Source organism: Topomyia yanbarensis, chromosome 3 (genome assembly GCF_030247195.1).
Source record: "Topomyia yanbarensis strain Yona2022 chromosome 3, ASM3024719v1, whole genome shotgun sequence".
Lineage (NCBI taxonomy): Eukaryota > Metazoa > Arthropoda > Insecta > Diptera > Culicidae > Topomyia > Topomyia yanbarensis.
In genome coordinates this window covers 60,392,098-60,414,792 of record NC_080672.1, presented here as the reverse complement: position 1 = coordinate 60,414,792, position 22,695 = coordinate 60,392,098, and the positions used below count along the sequence as shown (strand labels likewise).

The following is a 22,695-nucleotide window of genomic DNA, read 5'->3' as shown; positions in this document are numbered from 1 at the left end:
TGAACGGTCCGGTCACACATGAAATTCCCATATAAGCCGGAACTCAAATTTTTTTTCAAAGGGGGGACCTCATGAAATTTCAGAAATCGAATTCGTATTTTTAATGCCAAACATCTTTAAAATGCATGAAACGTCGAGATTTTATGTTATCTCGAAAAATAATTTTTTTTATAAAAATCGACTTTTTGGGACTTTGCCTTTTTTCAGTTCAATATTACCGAGGCTGTTTTTTCTTTTTCAAAATTTTAGAACTCGAATAATGATTTATTTTCCTGTATATAGTTGTCATGTGATGTATAATAATAAAATGTAATATATGCATTTAAAAGCTTTTAATGAATATAAACAACGCACACATTCTCGTGATTCATGATTGAGAAAGGCACAATTGCACCGCTAGGTGGATTAAAATAGGTTTTTCTTTATTAAAGTTGGGAATGGTGTCCTCGACTTTACTCCTTAGAGGTAACACAATAAAAATGTGTAGTCAATGAAAATGAAAAGCTATTCCAAAGAAGTTGAAGAAAAGTTACGCTCAATAGCCAGGAACCGCTTGTTGCCTCAGTTCTTCCTAGCATCAGAACTTATTTGTGACCAATTTCAGATACTCCAACAATTCGATACTCTGCCGTCAAATTTACATCTTTTCGGTAGGCATCCATTCAACGGCTCGTCGTTACCAATTAGCACTGGGATGAATTTTATCCGTGCAGATCACCGTTAATGAATCGAGTCGCCGAATTTTGCCGCCGAACATAAAAACGTGACTGATCCCGATGGAACGAGCATTAGTGAGACGACTTCGCAAGCGTTGACATATATTTAATTTTTAACTCAATAGGTGCCTTAAGCGATGGCTAAAGAATCTTTCGATACTAGGTGTAACTCAGGTGGAACTGAGAATGGACACACCAACAATGGATTTTGCCCGGATGCGGTGCCAGAAGAAGAAAACAAACCGAACAAAAAGTTCAGTGTGCTACCTCCGGTGACCGTGGCCAGGCCCCACTATCATCAGGAGGAATTGAACAACGAAATGAATTACAGTAAACCGAAGCGAAGGATGACCGATAGTGTGCTAAGTAGTGTGAAAGGATTCAGTGTTATGGATTGTGTCAAGAGTGTATTCCCGATCGTCCGCTGGATGTCGGAATATTCTTGGAAGCAGAACTTCCTGGCCGATTTGATCAGCGGCTGTACGGTGGCGGTGATGCACATACCCCAGGGCATGGGATATGCCATGCTGGCATATGTTCCCCCAATCGTGGGACTGTACATGGCATTCTTTCCGGTAATGGTTTACTTCTTCCTGGGAACTTCGCGGCATAACTCGATGGGAACGTTCGCCGTCATTTCCATTCTGGTAGGCAAAACAGTGCTGGAATATTCCACGGCCGGAGTCGGACTGCCGGGTCATGTAGCGAAGAATTCCACATTGGCAGGGTTACCCGGCGAGGAAGTTATCACCAGGGGACCGATAGAGGTGGCGGCAACGCTCTGTTTTGCTGTTGGACTGTGGCAGGTTGGTTTCCAGTGGTTCTTGGGTTCTAGCTCGTTCTAAAATTATAATTTGAATCATGTTTCGAATTTCAGGTTTTGTTTTATCTGTGCCGAGTAGGAACGTTATCGTTTTTGCTCTCGGATACGTTGATTTCCGGATTTACCACGGGAGCCGCCATTTACGTGTTTACGTCACAGGTCAACCTGGCGCTGGGAATTCCACTGCCTCCCATTGTTGGGACTTTTAAGATTATTCGTGTGAGTTTGACGGTGTTTTTGCCACAACTAATAGGTCGTTCTATATTTTTATTCAACTAGTGTGCCATGAGCTGTCATTAATTACGTGTGTTATTTTGTTAAAGGAATTAACTTTACGTTTATTGTTCTTTCGCCAATTCAGACGTATGCTGCCATATTCGCAGGACTTTCGAATGTCAATCATATCGCAGTTTTTATTACAACCTCCACCATATTGATATTGATCCTCAACATTGTATTTTTGAAGGTAAGATAGATTTATTATTGAAAGAGTAAATATGAGAATGACGATTGCGCTGGGTTTGTAATTTCATTCACACAATTTTTCCAGATATCTCGATAAACATATGATTACGGCTTAAAAGTTAACTGTCAAAATTCTCTTTGAAAGGAAATTCCGGACAAACCGTTATTCGCCAATCACAGATTTTGGTAGTAAACGATAGACAAAAGTTTTCTCTTTCATTGACTGTTATGAACTGTGTTTAGCCAGTAACAGTTTGTACGGAATTTCCTTTCAAAGAGAATTTTGACAGTTGGCTTTTAAGCCGTAATGATATGTTTGTCGAGATATATTAATTAGGAAATTAATTTTAACCACAGGATCCTGTTTTCTATTTTTCATTGTTTCTTTCAATAGTATTCCATAAATAGGGTTGCCACCTCGGGAGAGGCGTTGACCCGGAGATTTTTACTGACCTGAGCAGGGGTGCCAACCTTCCAGATTTATCTGGATTCTTCCAGATTTTCAAGCGTCGTCCAGACATACAGATTTATATTTGTCTGATCCAGATTTCAAAAAAAATGTCCAGATTTATCCAGACAATTTGAAAAATGAGAAAATAAGTTACAAGAATGCACAGTCGATTTTTAAACGACCTTTTGAGCTACAACTTTTCAAAACAAAACTTTTTAGAAAAGCTGGAAGCACACCATGCCCTAGTTTTTTTTCCAAAAAATTTGGTCGTATTTTCTTCAGCTAGAAGTTCCAGCAATCCACGATACTGATAGCTCAGAGACGCAATTTTAATCCATATGCTGAAAATTAAGCGTTTAAAATTATCGAATTTTCAGTAGGCCGTGATATATTTGTTAACATACAAATATGTTTCATTAATAAATTGCAACATTTATAACTCTCCCAAAAAATAGACAATCCAGACAATTCCAGATGTTTTCAAAGAATGTTACAGATTTTCTGGAAAAACACTTGGCATCCCTGGACCTAAGGGTGGAGGACTTTAAACCAAAGCAAACAAAAAGTGGAATCAAATCGATTGCACATTTTAGACTTTAAGCTATTTGTGCGCGAGGCGACAGGACACACGTTCCAAAAATATTCACCATGGATTTTGTTCTACCGCGTAAAAAACCTAAGTGTATATACTTTTTTATTCCTGCTGTAATTTGTCATGAAATTTAATCCTGGTTGATTGGAAAATTATCAAAATTTCATCACAATCACCGTAGAGTGATTTCGTCGATTAGTGTACAGTTTCTCATCTCCGGCTAGGCGCAAAGAATACAAAAGCACCAGCCATTCTCGCTGCGGAAGATAAGTCTAACGAGCATTGCTCTGATTCACAACTAACAGAAGAAGGAGAAGTACTTTGTGGTCTCGGTCATTTGCCACCAGACGTTACAACAAAGGGGCAAAACTTACCCCCATAGCCAACAGTTGGAGGTCGCTGCAAGAGCAGCAACAACACTCGTTTTTTTCTTCTCGGAAGCACTCGTTTTTTCTTGACCTAGCCATTCAGATTAGAACAAAACCCGCCATCCCTTGATGCAGCTGAAGACAGGCACCACCAACAACGAAGTGAAAAATTGCAGGAAGATAACTTTTTAATTGTAACATATAGCGAAATATTATTTTCCTTAAACTGTAATAAATTTGATTTATTTTTCGTTTTCGTTGTTTCGCGACGAAATCATAAATATTTGGTGAACCCGTCTGAACAAGAAAAATAGTACATTCACCATATTTACACTTTTTAAATATTTAGATGATTCTTTTCAAAAAAGTTTAAATTATCAATTTTTCAACCAAACCCGGAGAAATTGATGTAAAACCCGGAGACCCGGAGATCGCTCCCGAAAACCGGAGGCTCCAGGTCAAACCCGGAGGGGTGGCAACCCTATCCATAAAGGTGGCAATAAGAGTATGTTTTAACATTCAATAGTACTTATATTGGCACTTATTAGGCGCTTAATGCACTTTTATATTTTTATTTAGATAGTTATTTAGGCACGCCATGTGTATTAGTTAGCTTTGATGTGCCGGGGTATTTGATCTTCAATTTCTTTCAATCCATGAAATGCACAATGCTGGACAATGATAACACGGAAAGAAACTGAGTCAAGCATGTAGATTTACAGTTTCTAAAGTAAGAGAGGTCTCTGTACAAACTGGAACGTTGAAGACCTTCTTCTTCTAAAAGATACCAAGTACTGCGTACACGACCAAACAACGTGCTCGATGCCTTAATGACCATCTCCACAAACGCGAAGAATCAGTATAAGCAATCAGGAATCAGAATATATTAGCTCGATTGGCACGTTATCCATGTTTTTCGGAGATTTGTACCTTACCATGTCGTCTCATCACTTTCCTGATAGACAGGGAAAGGGAGGTTTAAGAAAAATAATAGGGAAATTGAAAATGGCAACATAATACTATCACAACACAACAATAAACAGTATTTGTTGCAACTTTTGCCGAGATTGGAACAGCCGAGCACTCGGCCAATTCATTTATCGCTGAGATCATAGTAAAAGCTACAATTGTTCGCTTAGATTCGGGAAATATTTCGCTGAAAATCAGCAAACAAATGACACTTTTCCGAAATATCAGAATAAGCATTTACCGATTACTCGGCTGTGCGTAGAATTGCAGGGCTCAACTAAGTGCTCTTTACCACACTGGGTTAGGAACAACAGCATATCCTTGAGTTTTAACTCCCTATACATAAGTTCATCTACGTGAGGAGAATTAAAAATCCGGCTACACAATTGCATTGCTGCAGGGCAGTTACATATCAAATGATATGAAGTTCCGTAATCGGATTCACAAAGATCACACGAATCACACTCAGCACGTTGAGTAGTAGCCATGTGATCATTGAATTGCCAATGTCCTTACTAAAATACTGCAATTGCCCTTACTAAAATACTGCAATTGTGCTTGAAAAAATGCAGCAAATTCTTTGATATTTTTGGATTAACATCTGACAGAAAAGTTTTTATCTTAGCGCAAGTTTGCAGGCTTCGCCAATGCTGGCATGTACGGATGCAGCCCAAGAGCGCTTCATCCAACTTATCGACGGTGGTAGAACTGTTTCTGGCCCAACGAATTCAGTCGTAGCGCTCGCCCTAGCCAATTTGTTCGCCCTTTCATTTTCAGTAATACCGAAATGACCGGAACCCATAAAAGGTAGATAGCATTTGAAATGCTAATTTCTTCGATTTACGTTCGACATGCAATTACTAATTTCGCACTGCCTAACTAAGTGCTTTCAGGGCAGCCCGACTGTCAGAGCAAAAAGTGGAAGTTTTAAAAGGAAAACTACATGCGAGTGTAAGGTCACTGGGAGCAAGTAGGGGAGAGAGGGTAACAATGAAACACATTTTTTCTACAATTTAATTTTGATGATAATACATGTTATTTGTGTAATCAAAAGTGATACATAGTGCCACTCTGTTGTTAACTAATACATATATTTTTTCCAGCTGGTAAAACTCACGGGAAATAACATTTTTTGGATAATAAACAGTTGGTGGTAAAATGTATCAGTGTGCCCCATGGGTAGGAACTATGAAACACGATGTCGTCTATAGTGAAATATTCTACTTATAAATTTTATTCTTTTGTTTTGACGAAGAATGATCCTAACGCTTTGAATTAAATTTATGTTGAGGTGAAAATCGTTTGTTTACGAAAGAATCCACTATATCATCGCGTAACATCGAACCACCATATATGCATATTAGCTGCAATCCTGAAATAAGAGATAATTTCTACAAAATTTGGCCAAATTTACTAATTTTGCACTATATGAGTAGTATTTACTGTGGAAAATCGGAACCCATTGACATTTTGAGACAGACCACAAAAACAAACAAAAATCACTGTTCCCCATACGCCATCGTTTCACAGTTACCCAATGGGTCTATTCATTTCACAATTTGTGAAATCACACAGAACCATGAGTAGTTACCAAAAAAATTTGTTCGCGGCAAATGTTGAGCATAAAATTTGCTATAAATAGCAATAGACTAAACATTTATTCAATGAATGGTAATTCATAAAGATGGAATAATGTTTATCATTGCAAATTTACTCTGGCTATCACAAAACAAACAAATATCCATTAAAAGAGATAGAGTTATCAGATCTCTTCCAAAATATAGCAACACGTGTAAAGAATTATAAATTGTGAAATATGAGGGAATTAGACGATTCCGATCATGCATTGTGATTTTATTGCGAATGTTTCATAGTTCCTGCTGATCCACTGTTACCCTCTCTCCCCTATATACTCTTTCCAAATAACCCTTTGGGGCCACTAGTTTATGTGGCTAGTTGGACGATCTATTGGGTTACTGTTCCAGAGTTCTTAAGACGGTAAGCACAAGAAAGTTTTTGTTTCAGAAATCCATATAGTGGTTTATACGCAAGAGTGCCTCCAGAGCAGCAGTAGGTATTGTAGTGAACGCACAAGTTATTGCTGTCAAGACCATTCTCTGAAGATGAATTGTCGTGACATGCCACCACACAAGGAACCCGTATGTCAGTATTGGTCTAACAATTGTTGTGTAAATCCGCTAAATGTACTTGGGTTTGAGTCCCCAGGAATTGCCGAAAGCTCGCCTACATTGGCCGAAGGTCATGCAAGCTGACTGTATTCTGAAAACGAACTGATTAATTTAGTTTTGAATCAAGAAAAACCCCAACGTATTTAACGTGACCAGCAACTTGGCGAAACCATATGCCGGAAACCCAAGCTTTCCTCAACAAGCCATCGGTGACAACGTTTCATAGAAGTGGTGACAGCACACCACCTTGAGGACAACCGCAGACAATCAGTTTCCTAATTTCGACTTGTCTTAACGATAAGCACAGATGTCGGTTGCTAAGCATTGCGTGTATCTAGTTCGTAATATGTATAATAGACTGGTTCAATTTTTGACTTCTAGCTCCACCAATCTCTACTGAATCCTTTTATGGCCCTTAGTAATTGTACAAATTTTGGTACCAATCGGTTGCCTCTACGGACCCTCCAACAATTTCAAAGTTTATATGGAAATTAGTATGGAAAATCGGTTAAAATTGAAAATAAATTCTTGAAAAATCACCTCATCAATCAATTCATGAGAACACTATATATTTATAAAGGTATTCTTCTACTGAACACACTCGTGGAACATTTTAAGTTTGTGAAAATTCGCTGAGAAATGTTATTAACTAAAGAAGCAGCATGACATCAAAACAAGTGGATTTTATTATTAATCATAGCAACCCTGTTTGAATAGCTGCATCTGCCATACGGGAGCGGTTGGTGGTAAGCCTAGTTTACATTTGTATTTCGATGGAGCTATTAAAACAGGGTTGCTATGATTAATAATAAAATGCACTTGTTTTGAAGTCATGCTGCTTCTTTAGTTAACTTTTCTCAGCGAATTTTTACAAACTTAAAATGTTCCACGAATGTGTTCAGTTGAATAATACCTTTAGAAATATATAGTGTTCTCATGAATTGATTGATGAGGTGATTTTTCAAGTATTTATTTTCAATTTTAACCGATTTTCCATACTAATTTCCATATAAACTTTGAAATTTTTGGAGGGTCCGTAGACACAAACGATCGGTACCAAAATTTGCACAATTGCTAAGGGTCTTAAAAGGAATCAATAAAGCCTGGTGGAGCTTAAAGTCAAAAATTGAACCAGTCTAATGTATAAGATACTCCATGACCTCGTGCTGCTTCCACAAAGGATTCGAAACTCACGTTGTCATATACCCCTTGGATATAAAGCAAACTCCAAAACTTGATTGCTTTTGCGAAAAAGCTTTTTCAATATTGTAGACAACATTGTGCAATAGAGTGGTGGTAGACTTCCCCCGCTGGTATGCATGTTGTATTGCGTGCAGCGGGTGCTCGCCCAAGCTAACATACCGGATGTGGTGGTCGATTAAACAGTCCACTAATTTGAGAAGGAAGAAGGTCAGACTGATCGCTCTAAAGCTCTTACCTCCTTATAAGTAACGCGGCCACCTTTGGGAATGAATTTTACAGTTATTTCTCGCCACACAAATGGAATGTACCCTGTTGCAGGACTACAAGTAAGAACTTTTTGCAAAATATGCTTGAAGTGTTCATATCCTCTTTGAAGTAGAACTGGTTGTCAAAATTCTACGAGTAAATGTTCAAAAATCAGAACTATCTCTGAAAAGAATTCAGGCGGAGTCATCGGTGACGGCTGCGTACATCCTGGAAAGTGTGTGCTAAGACAGCTGAGTACTACATCTTCCTCAGTTGAGTATTCGCCATTAGTAGTTCTAATCGGACTGACATGAAAGTCTTTCCATTTCGAAAGTATACGGAGAAAAACCGTTCATAAATTGATGAAACAAAGATCACGATTTCGGGAACTGAACGATTTACGAAAACCGATACCAAGTTTCTGAAATCATGAATATCAAACCTCGTATTAATGAAACTATTTAGTTTTTGTTGATTGTTGTTCATAGTTTGGGATACACTGGTTTGTATAAACTCTATCAACTAAAAGAGCTGACAGTCAAACGATGTTCATGATTTTAGGAGCTTTGTCGTGATATTTGGTAATCTCTCATCACGTTACCGTGATATTTTATTCATCTGTTTACTATCGAATTTTTCTGGCAAAGTAGCGTGTATTGTGTTCATGATTTCAGGATCTTAGTTTCGATATTCGTGATTTCTATTGACGTCCCGAGTAGCATGAATCATGTTCATGATTTCAGGTTCTTAGTAACGATTTTTGTTATTTTAATTCGCATATTGTGGTATTTTAGTCACGAGTAGAGTGATTTATGTTTATGATCTCGGGATCCTAGTCACGAATTTTGATATTTTAGTCACGAGCAGTATGATTTATGTTCATGATTTAAGGATATTAGTCGCGATTCTTGTGATATATATGCACTTTATTGGGATATTTCATTCTTAAGCTCACTTTCGAATTTGACACGAATTTGACTCATGTTCATGATATCAGCAGTTTTATCATGATATTCGTAATTTCGCTTCACCTAATCGTGATATGTTGTTTTTTATACTATCGGTTTTTTTACTCGGAGAATCGTGATAATATGATCTGGATCATTGAAATAGATTCGCGGTATCCTGGTTTGTGAACTAAATCACGAACACGATTTGTGGCTCTATAATGTATTTTTCGTGCTCAGTGCAATTTTCGTTTTCTATCCATGCAGACATCACGCTGAACCATATCAAACGAGGTCCTGATAGTTATCTTATATCTGCTGCTCGTGCCTATTATTGGTCACTAACACCTAGACGTAATCTTATGATATTAATTTGAAAAAGTGCTTGGAAATAAAATGATTCCACGAATAAAATTCCAAATTTTGTGAAATAGTTCAAGCAAGGTAGATCAGAATCATGTACTAAGAATAGATCACGAATCCATGGTTTTGCGAACTAATCACGAGCACGAATGGTCAGTCGTGGGTATTGTACCAGGGATCATGTGCCAGTTCACGAATACATGAATATTTTGTGATTTCGTGAACTATTTCACGGAAACACATGGTCAGTAGTGACTAACACACTAGGAATCATTAACCATTTCACGAATATACGAATATTTTATAGTTTTGTGAACTATTTCAAGAGCACGAAAGTTAAATCGTGACCCTTATACTACGAATCATGAATCCGCACACATTTCTATGAATATTTTACGATATTGTGAACTTTTTTAAGAGTACGGGTTGTCCACGATATATAATATTTTAGAAATCATGAATCAGTTTACAAGTATTGAAAGGATTCATGAATAAAATTCCGAGTGTCATGAAGAAAATCACGAGAAAATATCCGTATTGTTTTGATTTCGTGAACTAATTCACTACTACGAAAACCAGATAATGATCAAGATGTAATAAATCATGAACTAGGTCATGTATACTCAGACTCTGAATAATGTTCCCAAATCTATTCAGAAAATCACGAGTGAACCTTTGGTTTTATGAAAAATGTTAATACGGTAGTAAACTAGTTCAAGTACAAAAAATCAGCAATGACAAGGTGAAAACCGTGACTAAAGTTCACAAAACATAAACAAATATCTCCGCTCACGAAGACGTTATGCGGGGGTAACAATGGGAAATGGGAAAAACATTATTATAAAAAACATGATTTTTGTTCATGGTCAGGTTTTCGTAATGTAAAAACGTGATTGTTCCAGAATTCATGGATCTGTATTTACGATTTTTGAAACATTTTTTTTTCCGTGCTCGTATTTAATCTACCAGTCTCGTTGTATATGGTTTGGCGCGAACTGGTTGTTTGAAAACACAAATAGTTTCATGAATATGAGATTAATTATTCCTAATTTCTGGTACTTGGGGCAATTTTTGTATATCGTTCAATTAAGGGAATCGTGATTTTTTTATAAATTTATGATTGAATTTTTTCTCGAGTAGCACTGAAATAAATCGAGCGACATTTCAAAATATAAATTGAATAACAGAGAAAATTTAAAAAATAGAAAAATGAAAGCAATGAAAAGTGATGAAATGGGTTGAAAGCAGAAATGGTAAAGTTTAAGACAATGTAAGTGAATAAATATTAAAATATTAAAGGTGCGTATATAAATAAAGGAAAATAGAATGTAGGAAAAATCAATGAATAGTGAAAATTAAACAAATATGGAAACAGTTAAAGATGAGAAAACGGAATAAAACATAAATTAAACTACTAACAAATTAAGAAAATTGGATGAATTTATTGAATATAGGACAAAATAGAAAAAATGGCAGAAATGAGTGAAGAAATGGAAACAAAGAAAAGGCCAACATAGTCATATATAAAAGGTGAACAACTTGGAAAACGTAGAAACAATTAAAAATTCAAATGTAAATATGATCAAAAATAGTTAAAAAGTATAAGATTAGAAAAAAAACTAAATTAAAACTAAAAAGTGAGAATTTAAACAAATTACGAAAATATAAATTGTCGGAAATATTAAAACATTGAATGATAGAAAGATAAAAATATTAATTAAAATGTAAAAAATTAGGTAGAAAAATCGAATTAAAAAATTAATAAAATAATACTGATGGGTCGACAACTAGTCCAGATAGTGGGAGTCACCTCTATGGCGTCGGTGTTTGGCCTCTTAGCGGAAATAGGTCGACGGAAATAGTGATTGCATAACCTTTCTATAAGTGAAAGGCAAATCGTGGAAATATGAAAATATACAAAAGTAGAATAAAAGATTTGAATGAAAAAAACGTTAAATAATAAAAACGGTACAATAGAAAAAAACAGTACAAAAATACGTGTTATTGTGAATGTGAATGTTAAAACCAACTAAACTAGTTGAAAATTATAAAGATTATTTGAAAAAAAACAACAAATAAGGTACAATGACGTGAGTAGTTGTGGTATGTTTTTAGATGTAAAACATCGATGATTTTATGGAACTCATTTGAAAGTTGAACGATTTCCAGAACTCAAACTATTCAGATATTGCTCAGTACCATGCACTTGCTTCTTGATAACATTAAAGTCCCAGAACAGTTTCGTCAGATCTTCAATATGTCCTTGTAAATTCATTATGTAAATATTTGCGTTTTGGCTGGATAGCTGTGATAGTCCATGATTCTTGGTGCGACTAAAACCCTCCGTTCCGTCCGTGTAAGAGGCAGGATAGCGCGACTGGGCGCTATTGCGCGTGTCACGCCTCGCTAGACGCCATGGGAGAACAATATTTGCACAGTTCTTTGTCTACACGTATATGCTAATAAGTTGATCAAAATTTGGGGTTAAATTATCGAGTCAGCTAAAATATAAAGCAATTAGCACCTTATTGGTGTCCTGTGTGAAATTGATTCGCCTACTTTGTTTCCTCGTATCTCATATTCAACCAAATCGGCTGATTTCGCGATATATTAAAACTAAACTTTCTAACATTGTGGCCGGGTCTGGTGTCTTTCGATTGTGAATGTGTGCCACACCCAGTAACAGACTTTAGAATTTTCGATTCAGAGCCTTGTTAAGAAAAGCTATTTTCATTCGTAACGTTTAAATTGCACTGTCTCTACTGCCCATAAAAGCATAAGAGTTCCATATTGAAAAACAGCAAGCCAAGAAAAACGTTGTTCAAGATTTACATTTTCATTGAACTAAATGGATGGGACAACCATGTTTTAGTATTTTTTTTATATTTTCTAAACAAATCTTGCAATCTTATTTGTGCATTGTGATTCAGTGGTGATACAGAATACAATCCAACATATAACTCATTTTCGACAAAAAATCCATATGGGACTCTTATACTTTTATGGACAGTCTAGGACTTATCAAATTGAAAGTAATTTTAACAGCAAATGAATCCAGGATCCTATATTTTTATTTCTAATTATAAGCCTCATATAAAAACGAGAATTGCAACCCGGAGCCTTTTCGCCTTTTCGATGGTTTAGAAACATTACAATATTATATTTTGACCATTCATCACTGATTATCTTGAAAACTTTCAGCCACGGGTAGCTAAGTTCAGCGTAGTTCCGGTTCCAGTCGAGCTTATAATTCTGATTATCGGATCACTACTGTCGACTCACTACCGACTGAGGGAAGATTACGGCATCAAAACTATAGTTTATATACCAACAGGATTCCCAGGTGAGTTATCACTACAAATGTTCGTAATCTTATAAAAATGACCGAAATCTCAACAAAGAGAAATTTCAGAAATGTATTATCATTTGAAAAAATCGGCTATCCATTTCTGCACAGCAATGGCACAATCTTTCGCCTTTGCTGGCATTATTTCAGCATTATATTTGAATTTGAGGATTGAAGGCTCTTTAATACTTCCCTATATGCAGATATAAAAAGATATTAGACTACGTTATAATACTTAAGTGTCACTTAGGATTCTGATAAATTTTTCTCTAAATTCGTAAGGAATATTTCTCAGAATTTTGATAAGATCCTGTTCCGAATCCTGGGGGAATCTGTTACATGAGTGGAATTCTTCTTATGACTTTGATGAAAATTATGACGAAGACTTCCAAAATCTGATGAAATTCTGTCGATAGCTTGCTCAAGATTTCAATAGATTACAAGAGAATCCTCCTATTTCTTAAATAGGATGAAAACATTGCGCAGGGTTTTGACAGAATTCTACTCTGTATTTTGATGATACATTGCTTCCGTCAGATGTAAATGATTACATCATTATCCTGCGCAGAAACCTGTTCAAGCGCGATAACGTCGGAAATCTGAGGAATATTCCTTTAAATTCCTGAGCTCGATTCCACTAGAATCTTGAACAAGATCCCTTACGAATAATGTCAGATTTCTGAACAGTTCACGCAGGCCACTCATCGTCCTTTTTGGATCTTTAAAGACCAGTAATTTCCACCTATATCGCTATGACTTTCCCTCACTTTCACTTCCACTGCACTTTTTAGGTTATTGTTGCAGAATAACGGTAGGTGAACATTCCGACCGCCAATGAAGACTTAAGGGAATTCAACGCTCACTAGCGATGGAAGTTCAAACTTCTTGATAGTGATTAACGCTCAACGGGATACGGAGATATGGATTCGTCTTTTCGCTACAGGCCCCTTAACAGATTCCAGGATAGTAGTTGCGTCGATTCCAGCTGCAGGATATTGTCCGAGGGTGGTGTGCTGTAAAGTAGGAACATCTGGTTTGATTATTAATTCTATTTAATTCGAATGGGGTACTCGCCTTGAGGCAAGTCCCAGTCGGGGTTTCTAGGGACACAAATGGCAAGGCTTGGTTCTTTGCATGTGAACCACGAATCGCTCAATTACCCCGAGCTTGGGCCAGGATCTTGTCTGGCGACTCATTTCCCCTAGTAGAGGTCGGAACCTAATCAAGCGGTTTCGTTCTCTGAGCAAGGTCCGGGATTTCGTTTGGAGGCTCTATACCCTGAGCAAGGGCGGCGGCTCCGTTCTTTGAGCAAGGGCCGGGATCTCGTCCGGCGGCCCTGTTCCCTGGACAAAGTCCTTCATCTGGTATTGTTGATGCAGGCCTACTAGTAGGTGCGTAATTTTGTGCTACGCTGGACCGTGCAGCTTCAATCGGAAGTCGAAAAAGCTGCGGGAACTATATCGAATGTCGATTTTACGGTGATGACACAAACAAGGCCATCAGGGCCGGGATGAACGCCGAGCACGCACCCCATGGGCCATTCCAACAGCGGTGTTCACTCGCATTTGTGCGATGATGGAATAAACGGATAGTTTATGTCCAGCGATAGTGATTTCGCAGTGTGGCGAGATATTTATTGTGCCACCGAGCTTAGAAGTGCTGAGTTTGCTGTTGTACACTTTCCTATCGATACAATCTGGAATCAGGAACTTCACGGCAAACAGCATTCAGCGGACGACCAATCAGAAAATGTCCTGGAGTCAGAGCAAGCGCATCGGATGGAGTGTCCGGCAACGGCGTGATTGGACGAGAGTTCAGCATTGACTCGACCTGAATCTGAGGTGGAATGAAGTGGAGCTGTATTCCGTCGTCTGTGCATTCGTTTGCTACTGCATCTTGGGGAATTTGGGTGCGGAAAAACTTCCGCAGTTCTTCTAGCTCTCGCTTTCCAACGATCTCTTATGTCTGAGTGACGTTCTCAAGTACATTGGTCGAACCAAGTCAAGCCAAAATTCTAAAAGTCATGCGCAAGCCAGCATTGCAATGAGCTGTTTTCAGTTAACGACGAGGGATTCAACATCGTCTGAACCGGACAGCCAATTGCCGACGTATAAGTTCTGGCGGACAGCGTGTTCCGCCAGCGGAAAAGTAGTTGCCAGTTGCCATAAATTTTCTATTCTATTCTATTCTAACCCTTACACAGCCAGTATTGAAAAGCATCCTGGAAAACACTGCAGTTATTCTGTAGAGCTTTTCTTGTCAACATTAATATTTGAAGCATATTTTCATATGTCGCAAATATTAAAACGGCCAGGCCTACTGTGCAGAGTTGGCTTGGAAGATGTTTCAAAATTAGACGGCAATTAAATTATTCATTTAATGAATAAGTCAATTAACGAATTGTTTTGAATCTTAAAGGAGGAAGAAACGAGGACAACCGTACCGACCGTTTCAGTTTAAAGGGGAAATAATAATAATAATAATAATAATAATAATAATAATAATAATAATAATAATAATAATAATAATAATAATAATAATAATAATAATAATAATAATAATAATAATAATAATAATAATAATAATAATAATAATAATAATAATAATAATAATAATAATAATAATAATAATAATAATAATAATGCTGTTGAAAACTGGAAAATCTGACCAGCGACAATCGTATTTCTTTTATTTTAAGCAAGGGAATCACGTCGGAAGTATTGCGCATTATTTGTACAATGATGCGCTATAATACGCATTGTCTCCGACATGAGGGATTAGCACTAAACAAGTGAAAAAACGACTGTCGCTGGTCGGACCCTCCAGCGTTCAACTGCCATAATAATACTAACGAACGAACCAACGAATTTTAGAAACAATCTTTTAGAAAATGGCAAATACATCTGACTTACGTGTAATAAGACATCCAGAATGCTGTTATCTGCATCTATCGTGATGGCGGCCTTGAGTCCCACAAACAGAATACTCACGATTTCCAGGATTCCAGTTGTAGTTGATGTTGCATTCAATAAAGCTCAGGAGATCTCTTCTCATGCCAGCCATCGCTTCAAACATTTGCTTGAATGTTAAATACTCCGGAGTGAACGGCTTTGTCGGGTTCAACAATACCTGCAAGAGGTCACCGGAATGAACCAGTTCCGGATTTGCCAGTTTTGAGAGGATTGCCTGAGGTTGGGCCGCTTGCGAGTGGTCTGTGGCCGTCTCTCCTCGAACTCCATCCGCTTTGGACACGAACTTCTAAATTCAAAATGGTTCTCTTCATCAGCTGAGTTGTTGAAGAGCAGCGAACGAAAAACTTTATTTTCTCAAAATCGTGTCAGGAGCGAAAAAAGCACCTTCGTCGTCAGAGGTTGCTGTGATCCAATCAAATCCTGCATCCTAGTTGCCATAAATGGGGCTTAAGTAACGGTGCCGAGTAGGTAGTTGATCGTTGCGCCAAAGCATGCGCTGCAGCGGAGACAAGCTTAACAAGAGTGTCCTGGATTGTGCCGATTAAACTGAAACATTCATTCATGAACCAAACCTGGGGTTCGTAAATTGAATTGGTTCGTAAAAAAGTGTTCGTTATTTGGGATTTAGTTCGTAAAAACTTCTTTTCATATTCTTATAGAGTTTCGATTCGTAAATGTTGTTTACAAAATTGAATGATTATATAACTTAAAAACTTTTCTGTATCAAAAAGATAGATAGGATTACTTATACTAACTAATGTTCCAGGAATTCCAAAAATTTCCTTGAGTGAAGGTCTAAAAATCTTCAAGCTTATCTTTCGGTCCTATAAGGATGCGGTACATACTCATGGAGGGTCATAATACAAAGGTCAATGAGGTATTGAGGCAAATTGATGTTTATGGTCATGAAAGAACTTTTTGAAATACAGAACTTAAGATCAATAGCATAATAAGTAGGGGAAAGTGGTCGGTTACCGGCACCCCTACGTAACTTTTGACAGAAATCAGACATATACATTCTGATAAATATTATTTGTGTGTTATATTAGCACGATCTTTTTGTGCAATATATTTTTTGAACAAGTGAAACTCTATATAATTTTTTTTTGATGTTTTGCTTAGTGTTATAGAAAGAAGTAAATCGATCGAAATAGTACGTGCATTGAATATTTACGATTTAAATTTATTCTATTGTATGATTAAACATTTAATAGCACCGAAATGCTCGCCACAATTTTTTTTTTGATCAGTTTTCAAAAAAAATACTAAAATCGTTTGTCGGCACCCAAACATGGTCGGTTGTCGGCACCCCATTTTTTATGGCAAATGCTGAGTTCTCAATAACCTGATCAATTTGGGTATATTTGGAAAGGGCTTTACGAATAGATACCAGAAATCGATCTTTGGCACCATTCTGAAAACCAAGAAGGCGACTTCCGGTTCAGCGTTTCACATTTTTCACATGAAAAAAGCACACCTGGTCGTGTTTTCACCGCTAGGCTGCACTGTATATACCAGATTGTCACGACCAGAAAATTTGGTGGGGTAGTGGGCTTACCCTGTAGCACACCTCCTCTTTTGGCTACGTGCCAGCGTGGACATCTATTTGATTTGTGTGAAGCTTTGGTAAAAAATGGACTACTTGAAACTCTCTCAATTGCAGTGAATGCGATTCGTGAGTGCATTAGCAGTGCGTAATATTCGCACCAGTTTTTTACATACACATATTGTGGTTGTGATGAAGAATGATGTTTATAATGCCTTTGATGGTAGTTGAAATGAATAAATTTCCCTTTGAATCTTGATGATTTTCATTCATATTTTTCCATTTTTAGTAAATTTTCTTAGGGTGCCGACAACCGACCACATTTTTCAAAATGGTAATCATTTTACTGAATTGTTAATAATTTTTTTAATGTTGACAGGGTAAATTGAATTCTGTCATAAGTTATAAGCTAAGGCCTCTAGCTTTCCATTGGTATGCTTATTCCCATATCTTGGTCAATTGGAGTAATGTTGTGAGCCAAAAACAAAAGTGTGCCGACAACCAAACACATTCCCCTAATATGTCGATGATTTTTTTCTCTGTATGTTCTTCGTGGCTCATGACGTAATGCTCAAGAAGTTATGAAGTTCACCGGATGTCACAGGCCAATTAAGGTTATTTTTGGAACGGGCTCAACAAGTAGATGACGGAAATCGATGAGTGACGCCATTTCAAGATGCAAGATGGTGACTTCCGGTTGAGCAAAACTTAAAAAAAGCAAAAATATTGGTATTTTTGGGCGTGACAAATAGATGGCGGAAATCGATGAGGGATGTCATTTCGAAATCCAATATGGTGATTTCCGGTTCACCGAGACGCCTAATAATATGGATATTGTTTTAACGGCAAATAGATGACGAAAATTGTTTGATGGCGATGATGGATTTAAAATGGCGACTTCCGGTTGAGCAAAACATTTCAAAATGATAACAATAATGAAATCGACGAGTGACGTCATTTTGGATTCCAAGATGGCGACTTCCGGTCGTGCAAAATGTGCTGAAATCCTTACACTGCGGGTATTTCTAGAACGGGTTTGTCGAGTAGATAGCAATTGAAAAAATCTCTAATTTAAAAATATTTTTATTGTTAGGGACATAGAAAATTGCTTTGCCAGATGGCGCCATTTTCTGTCATTCAAGCGTTAACTTACTTGCTAAAATCTCATTTGTTTGGTTTATACAGAAGACAGAGTACAGACCCGATTTGTCTACCCTCGGACCAAGTGGAATTCGAGTACATAAATGTTTTCTTGAGCATATTTTTCTGACCTTGAAAATACAAAAACGAAAATATCAATTTTGTGTTAAATTTTGCACTGGAAATTTATGATTAATAATCAAACAAGTGTCTGGAAACTACAGGAACCGGAAGTAGCCGTCTTGGATTTCAAATTGGCCTAAAATATTGATTTCCGTCATCTACTTGTCAACCCCATTTCGAAGATACCCAACTTTTAATAATAATAGACAATAGTTAACTAAGTCAGTCAGACGTACAATCGAGCCAAGTGAACAACAGGCCTCTCGATCTAGTGTGCATTGTCTCGAGAACAAAGGAAATATCGGATTATTCTTGTCATCATGAGTAAAGTTGACGAAAAAGCTCTACTCCGACCCAACGCTGCGGTCGTTGACTTTAAATTTTGTTTAAAACGACCGAGTTTTAGTGAAGGAAAAAATGCAACTTAGGCTTACGGAAGTCTTGTACCTTCAGTATCATCATCTTCGCAATGTAGTGTTAATATCATTCAACAAGCCGAGCGTTTCGTTTGGAAGAACAACTTAAAACACGTGGTTGAAAGTGACAACGTTGGAATTAAGATTCCCCTATATATTGAGAATGATTATATAGATGTAAGGTTATATGACCTATCACCTCGTACCCCTCCTGAGCCAATTGCAAAATCCTTTACACCTGATACTTGGAGAAACTAACTCCTAACGACTTTTTTGGAGTGAGGATGCGGGTTGAAAGAACTATTCCCTCCTACTTGGCAATAAAACTAAAAACTCACGGAACTACAATTATGCAAACTACGCTATGCACCCATGAGGAGCAAACTCCTACGTGCAAGTATTGTAATCAGACAGCTCATCATGGACAACCTTACACGGAAGATGCAGAGGAAAATGCATCTCAATCGATTGCCAACTCATGTACGGCAAACCAACCTAAAACAGAGTTTTCAATACCAATGCCTGAACCACAAACGGTGACCAAATTTGTGGCAGCTGTTCAGACCATAATGACAACCGCAAAAGAATCATCCAGCACCCCAAAAGCAATTGTAAGCAACATCGACAACGAATGCAGTAACAATGACGACGGATTTACACTGATCAACAATAAGTGCAAGAAGCAAGGGAGAACATCTGATCCCGGACACCAAGCCAGCTTCGACCGGGACGTGAAAAACAAGAGTGAACTAAATGACCCCCCTGACGCTGTTTGCCAACAGACCTCGCGAAAGAAGGTCTCCGCTCGCAATAAAAAGTTGCGTGCACGAGATCCAATTAATTAATTCTTGTTTGTATTTTTATTTTTACATATATTGTAAACGTATAAAAGATCCACGGCTCCGTTAAGCCACCGCTATGAGCCGTGTCAAATGAACGAATTAAAAAAAATAGTTAACTAAGAATATTTTGAATTGTGTGCAACTTCACACGGTGCTGTTAGTACTCAAACTTTATGACAGTCTTCCCAAATGACCATCGTACACAATGTTCACTCTGGTTCTGTGCTCATATTAAACCCACACTTCATGTACGAACTCAAACACGTATCAAAAAACGTGCACATGTTCGCCTTCACAACCGAACCCCATGTACGTACAGTACATGGTGTGCGCACACATTGGTTCGTGGCATTAGTTTTCTCTTTCTCAATTGTTCTCGTTGCGCACCTGCTGTACGTACACGGATGTTTGAACTAGAGTTTGTACATCGTTCGCTTGGGTTTGATGTTCGAGGCAAACTTGTACGTCTAGACGAAGCATGCTTGGAGTTGAACGCGTGCACGAAATTTTGTACACCAGTACAAACTTGTCGATGTGCATCGGACGTCTGCTGAAGTTGGTTCTTAAAAAAAGAGTGCATTAGCAGCTATATAAAATTCGCAATGCCTAACACGGGTTTAACAAAATTAACCTTGCCTCCCTGAATGCGATTGGCTTATTCCATAATTTAAGATTTAAAACCGAACGGTTACCAATCCTTCGATTTTCGTAATACATACTGGTTGTTGACCTATCATTACAAAAAAACAGAACGGCCATCCCCGTATAGAAATGTACCGTAACAATACCATAGTTTTCGCTGTGACAGTACAGTAATTGTACAATAATTTACAGCAAAGTATAATGTTATGCTACAATACAAAATCAATAAATTTCAATGTAGAATCCACTTTTACAGTTGAAAAGAAAGTAGTGATTTATCCTATTATTAAAAAGTTGATTTTTCTCCAAACATACTGAATAATGATTGGCCTGTGAAGTTTTATTTTAAATCTACTGAGATAACTCTGCGTCGAACAATTTTGAAACAGCAAACAATCATAATATCTGTTGTTCTATGATTGTATGTAGGGTCAATGCTGTTGTCATTTTCTATCCGGGTCATAATCAAGTCATAGCATAACATAATGCTTCAATTTTGTACCATGAATTAATTCGCACCTTTTTTCCACCTTCAGAGCCAACCCTACCGGATTTCGACCTGCTTGAATCCATAATTCTAGACAGCTTCGTAGTAGCAGTTGTCTCGTACGCCGTGACCGTTTCGATGGGTGCCATATTCGCTCAACGGGAAAACTACGAGCTCGACTTCAACCAAGAACTGCTGGCGATGGGTTCAAGCAACTTGTTCGGTTGTTTCTTCTCCTGCATGCCGTTTTCCGCTTCGCTCTCGCGATCGATGGTCCAATATTTGGTTGGCGGAAGAACCCAAATCTCTTCGATTGTGTCGTGCTGTATTCTGGCAGCGGTTCTGATGTATATCGGACCGTTCTTCGAGCCGTTGCCAGTGGGTATCCTGTCCGGAATCATAATGGTCGCACTTCGTGGGCCACTGATGCAGGTGACCCAGTTCATCGACTTCTGGCGGCTGAGCAGTATAGATGCCGTGGTCTGGATGGGAACTTTCCTGACAACGGTGCTGGTCAGTATCGATATCGGCTTACTGGTGGGAGCTGGACTAAGCATTTGCTCTATCTTCATCCGAGGAATGAAATCCTACACCTGTGTGCTGGAGAATGTTGCGAACACCGACCTCTATCTGGATACGTCGCGTTACAAAGGAGTAAGTTGCATTTTAAAATCAAATAAAGATAATATATTTTATAGTCGCTCATTTCTATTTTTAGACAATCGGTACCTATGGAGTAAAGATTTTCCATTTTAGTGGTAGCTTAAATTTCGCCACTAGATCCAGCTACAAAACGAGCCTGCTGCAGGCGTTAAATCTGGATATAACGCAGGAGCTAAAGCTGCTTTCATCCTCAGATGACGAGAGCAAAACGGAGCGAGATCTTCGCTATCTGGTGTTGGATTTTACCCGCGTTAGTGATGTAGATCCATCGGCTGTTTCGTCGCTCAAGACGCTGATCAACGAGTTTGAGAAACTTTCCGTCAAGGTATTGATAGCCGGCGCTTCCTGTCCAGTCTATGAAATGATGCGAAAGTGTAAACTGGTTGGCTCGGATGAGCGCGAATATTGCCGGGTCTTTCCGACCGTTCACGATGCGGTGGTTTGGGCTAGGAATAGAATTATTCGATATCCGGGAAAGACAAGCATTGCGGGAACGAAATTTTGAAAACTGTGATGAAACCGACGAGGTGGCTTAGTTTAGTGCAATCGTAATGTGTACCTTCGGCTAGAATGAGTTTTGTGTATATTATAGGTTTAAACGAGTAATTCAAGTCATAGTATTCAAAGGATTATATTACAAGTATAATTAATCATCGTTCGATGAATTTTGTGGTAATATAAAATGAAAATGCTGCAGGGAATACCAACCTACGATCCGAAATTCCCGCCACTGAAATTAGCTTGGCGTATCGCGTTTTTCTTTCTTTTCTGTTCTGGACAAAGCAAGGGAGTAGAAGTGCGCGTCGGTAGTTAAACATTTCGGTGTAATTGAAGTAAAGTTGTGTGATGTGAAGTGGTTACGACACTGTAGGAGATAGTTAGAAAGGAGCGCGGAAGAAGAAAAGATAGTGCGCTAGTAAACATAAATTATAAAATTTAATCTAAAATGTTCGGCGTAAATAATTAAAACAATTTTCTCTTAGCGTTAAACGATTAAAACGGCATATGTGGTAAAAATTATAGATAGTACGGATTAGTGCCAGAAAATCAAACAGATAAAGGTAATTAAGCTAATATAGATAGTACGGGGTCATAGGGAAATATATGATTGACGTCACATGTGCTAATCACGCTGGATTGTAACCATTTCCAGACACCACCTCTTTCTCAGGTCAGCTACACGTGA

General features: G+C 37.9%; 1 protein-coding gene across 1 annotated transcript; it reads left to right on the top strand.

Annotated features, from left to right (window-relative positions):
• The first annotated feature begins 816 nt into the window (after positions 1-816).
• On the top strand, positions 817-22,174 carry LOC131690818 (solute carrier family 26 member 10-like). Its single transcript, XM_058976856.1, has 6 exons — positions 817-1,522; positions 1,594-1,758; positions 1,901-2,005; positions 12,534-12,675; positions 20,896-21,500; positions 21,565-22,174. Exons 1-6 carry the CDS (start codon positions 854-856, stop codon positions 22,012-22,014), a joined length of 2,136 nt encoding a protein of 711 aa, XP_058832839.1. The 5' UTR covers positions 817-853; the 3' UTR covers positions 22,015-22,174.
• The last annotated feature ends 521 nt before the right edge of the window (positions 22,175-22,695 follow it).

What these genes read in the sequence shown, in the direction of transcription:
- LOC131690818 (XM_058976856.1), top strand. Translation starts at nt 854, where the DNA reads ATGGCTAAAGAATCTTTCGATACTAGGTGTAACTCAGGTGGAACTGAG. An exon ending in TCAACATTGTATTTTTGAAG is followed by an intron (nt 2,006 to 12,533) that starts GTAAGATAGATT and finishes GAAAACTTTCAG; the next exon opens with CCACGGGTAGCTAAGTTCAG. An exon ending in ATACGTCGCGTTACAAAGGA is followed by an intron (nt 21,501 to 21,564) that starts GTAAGTTGCATT and finishes TTCTATTTTTAG; the next exon opens with ACAATCGGTACCTATGGAGT.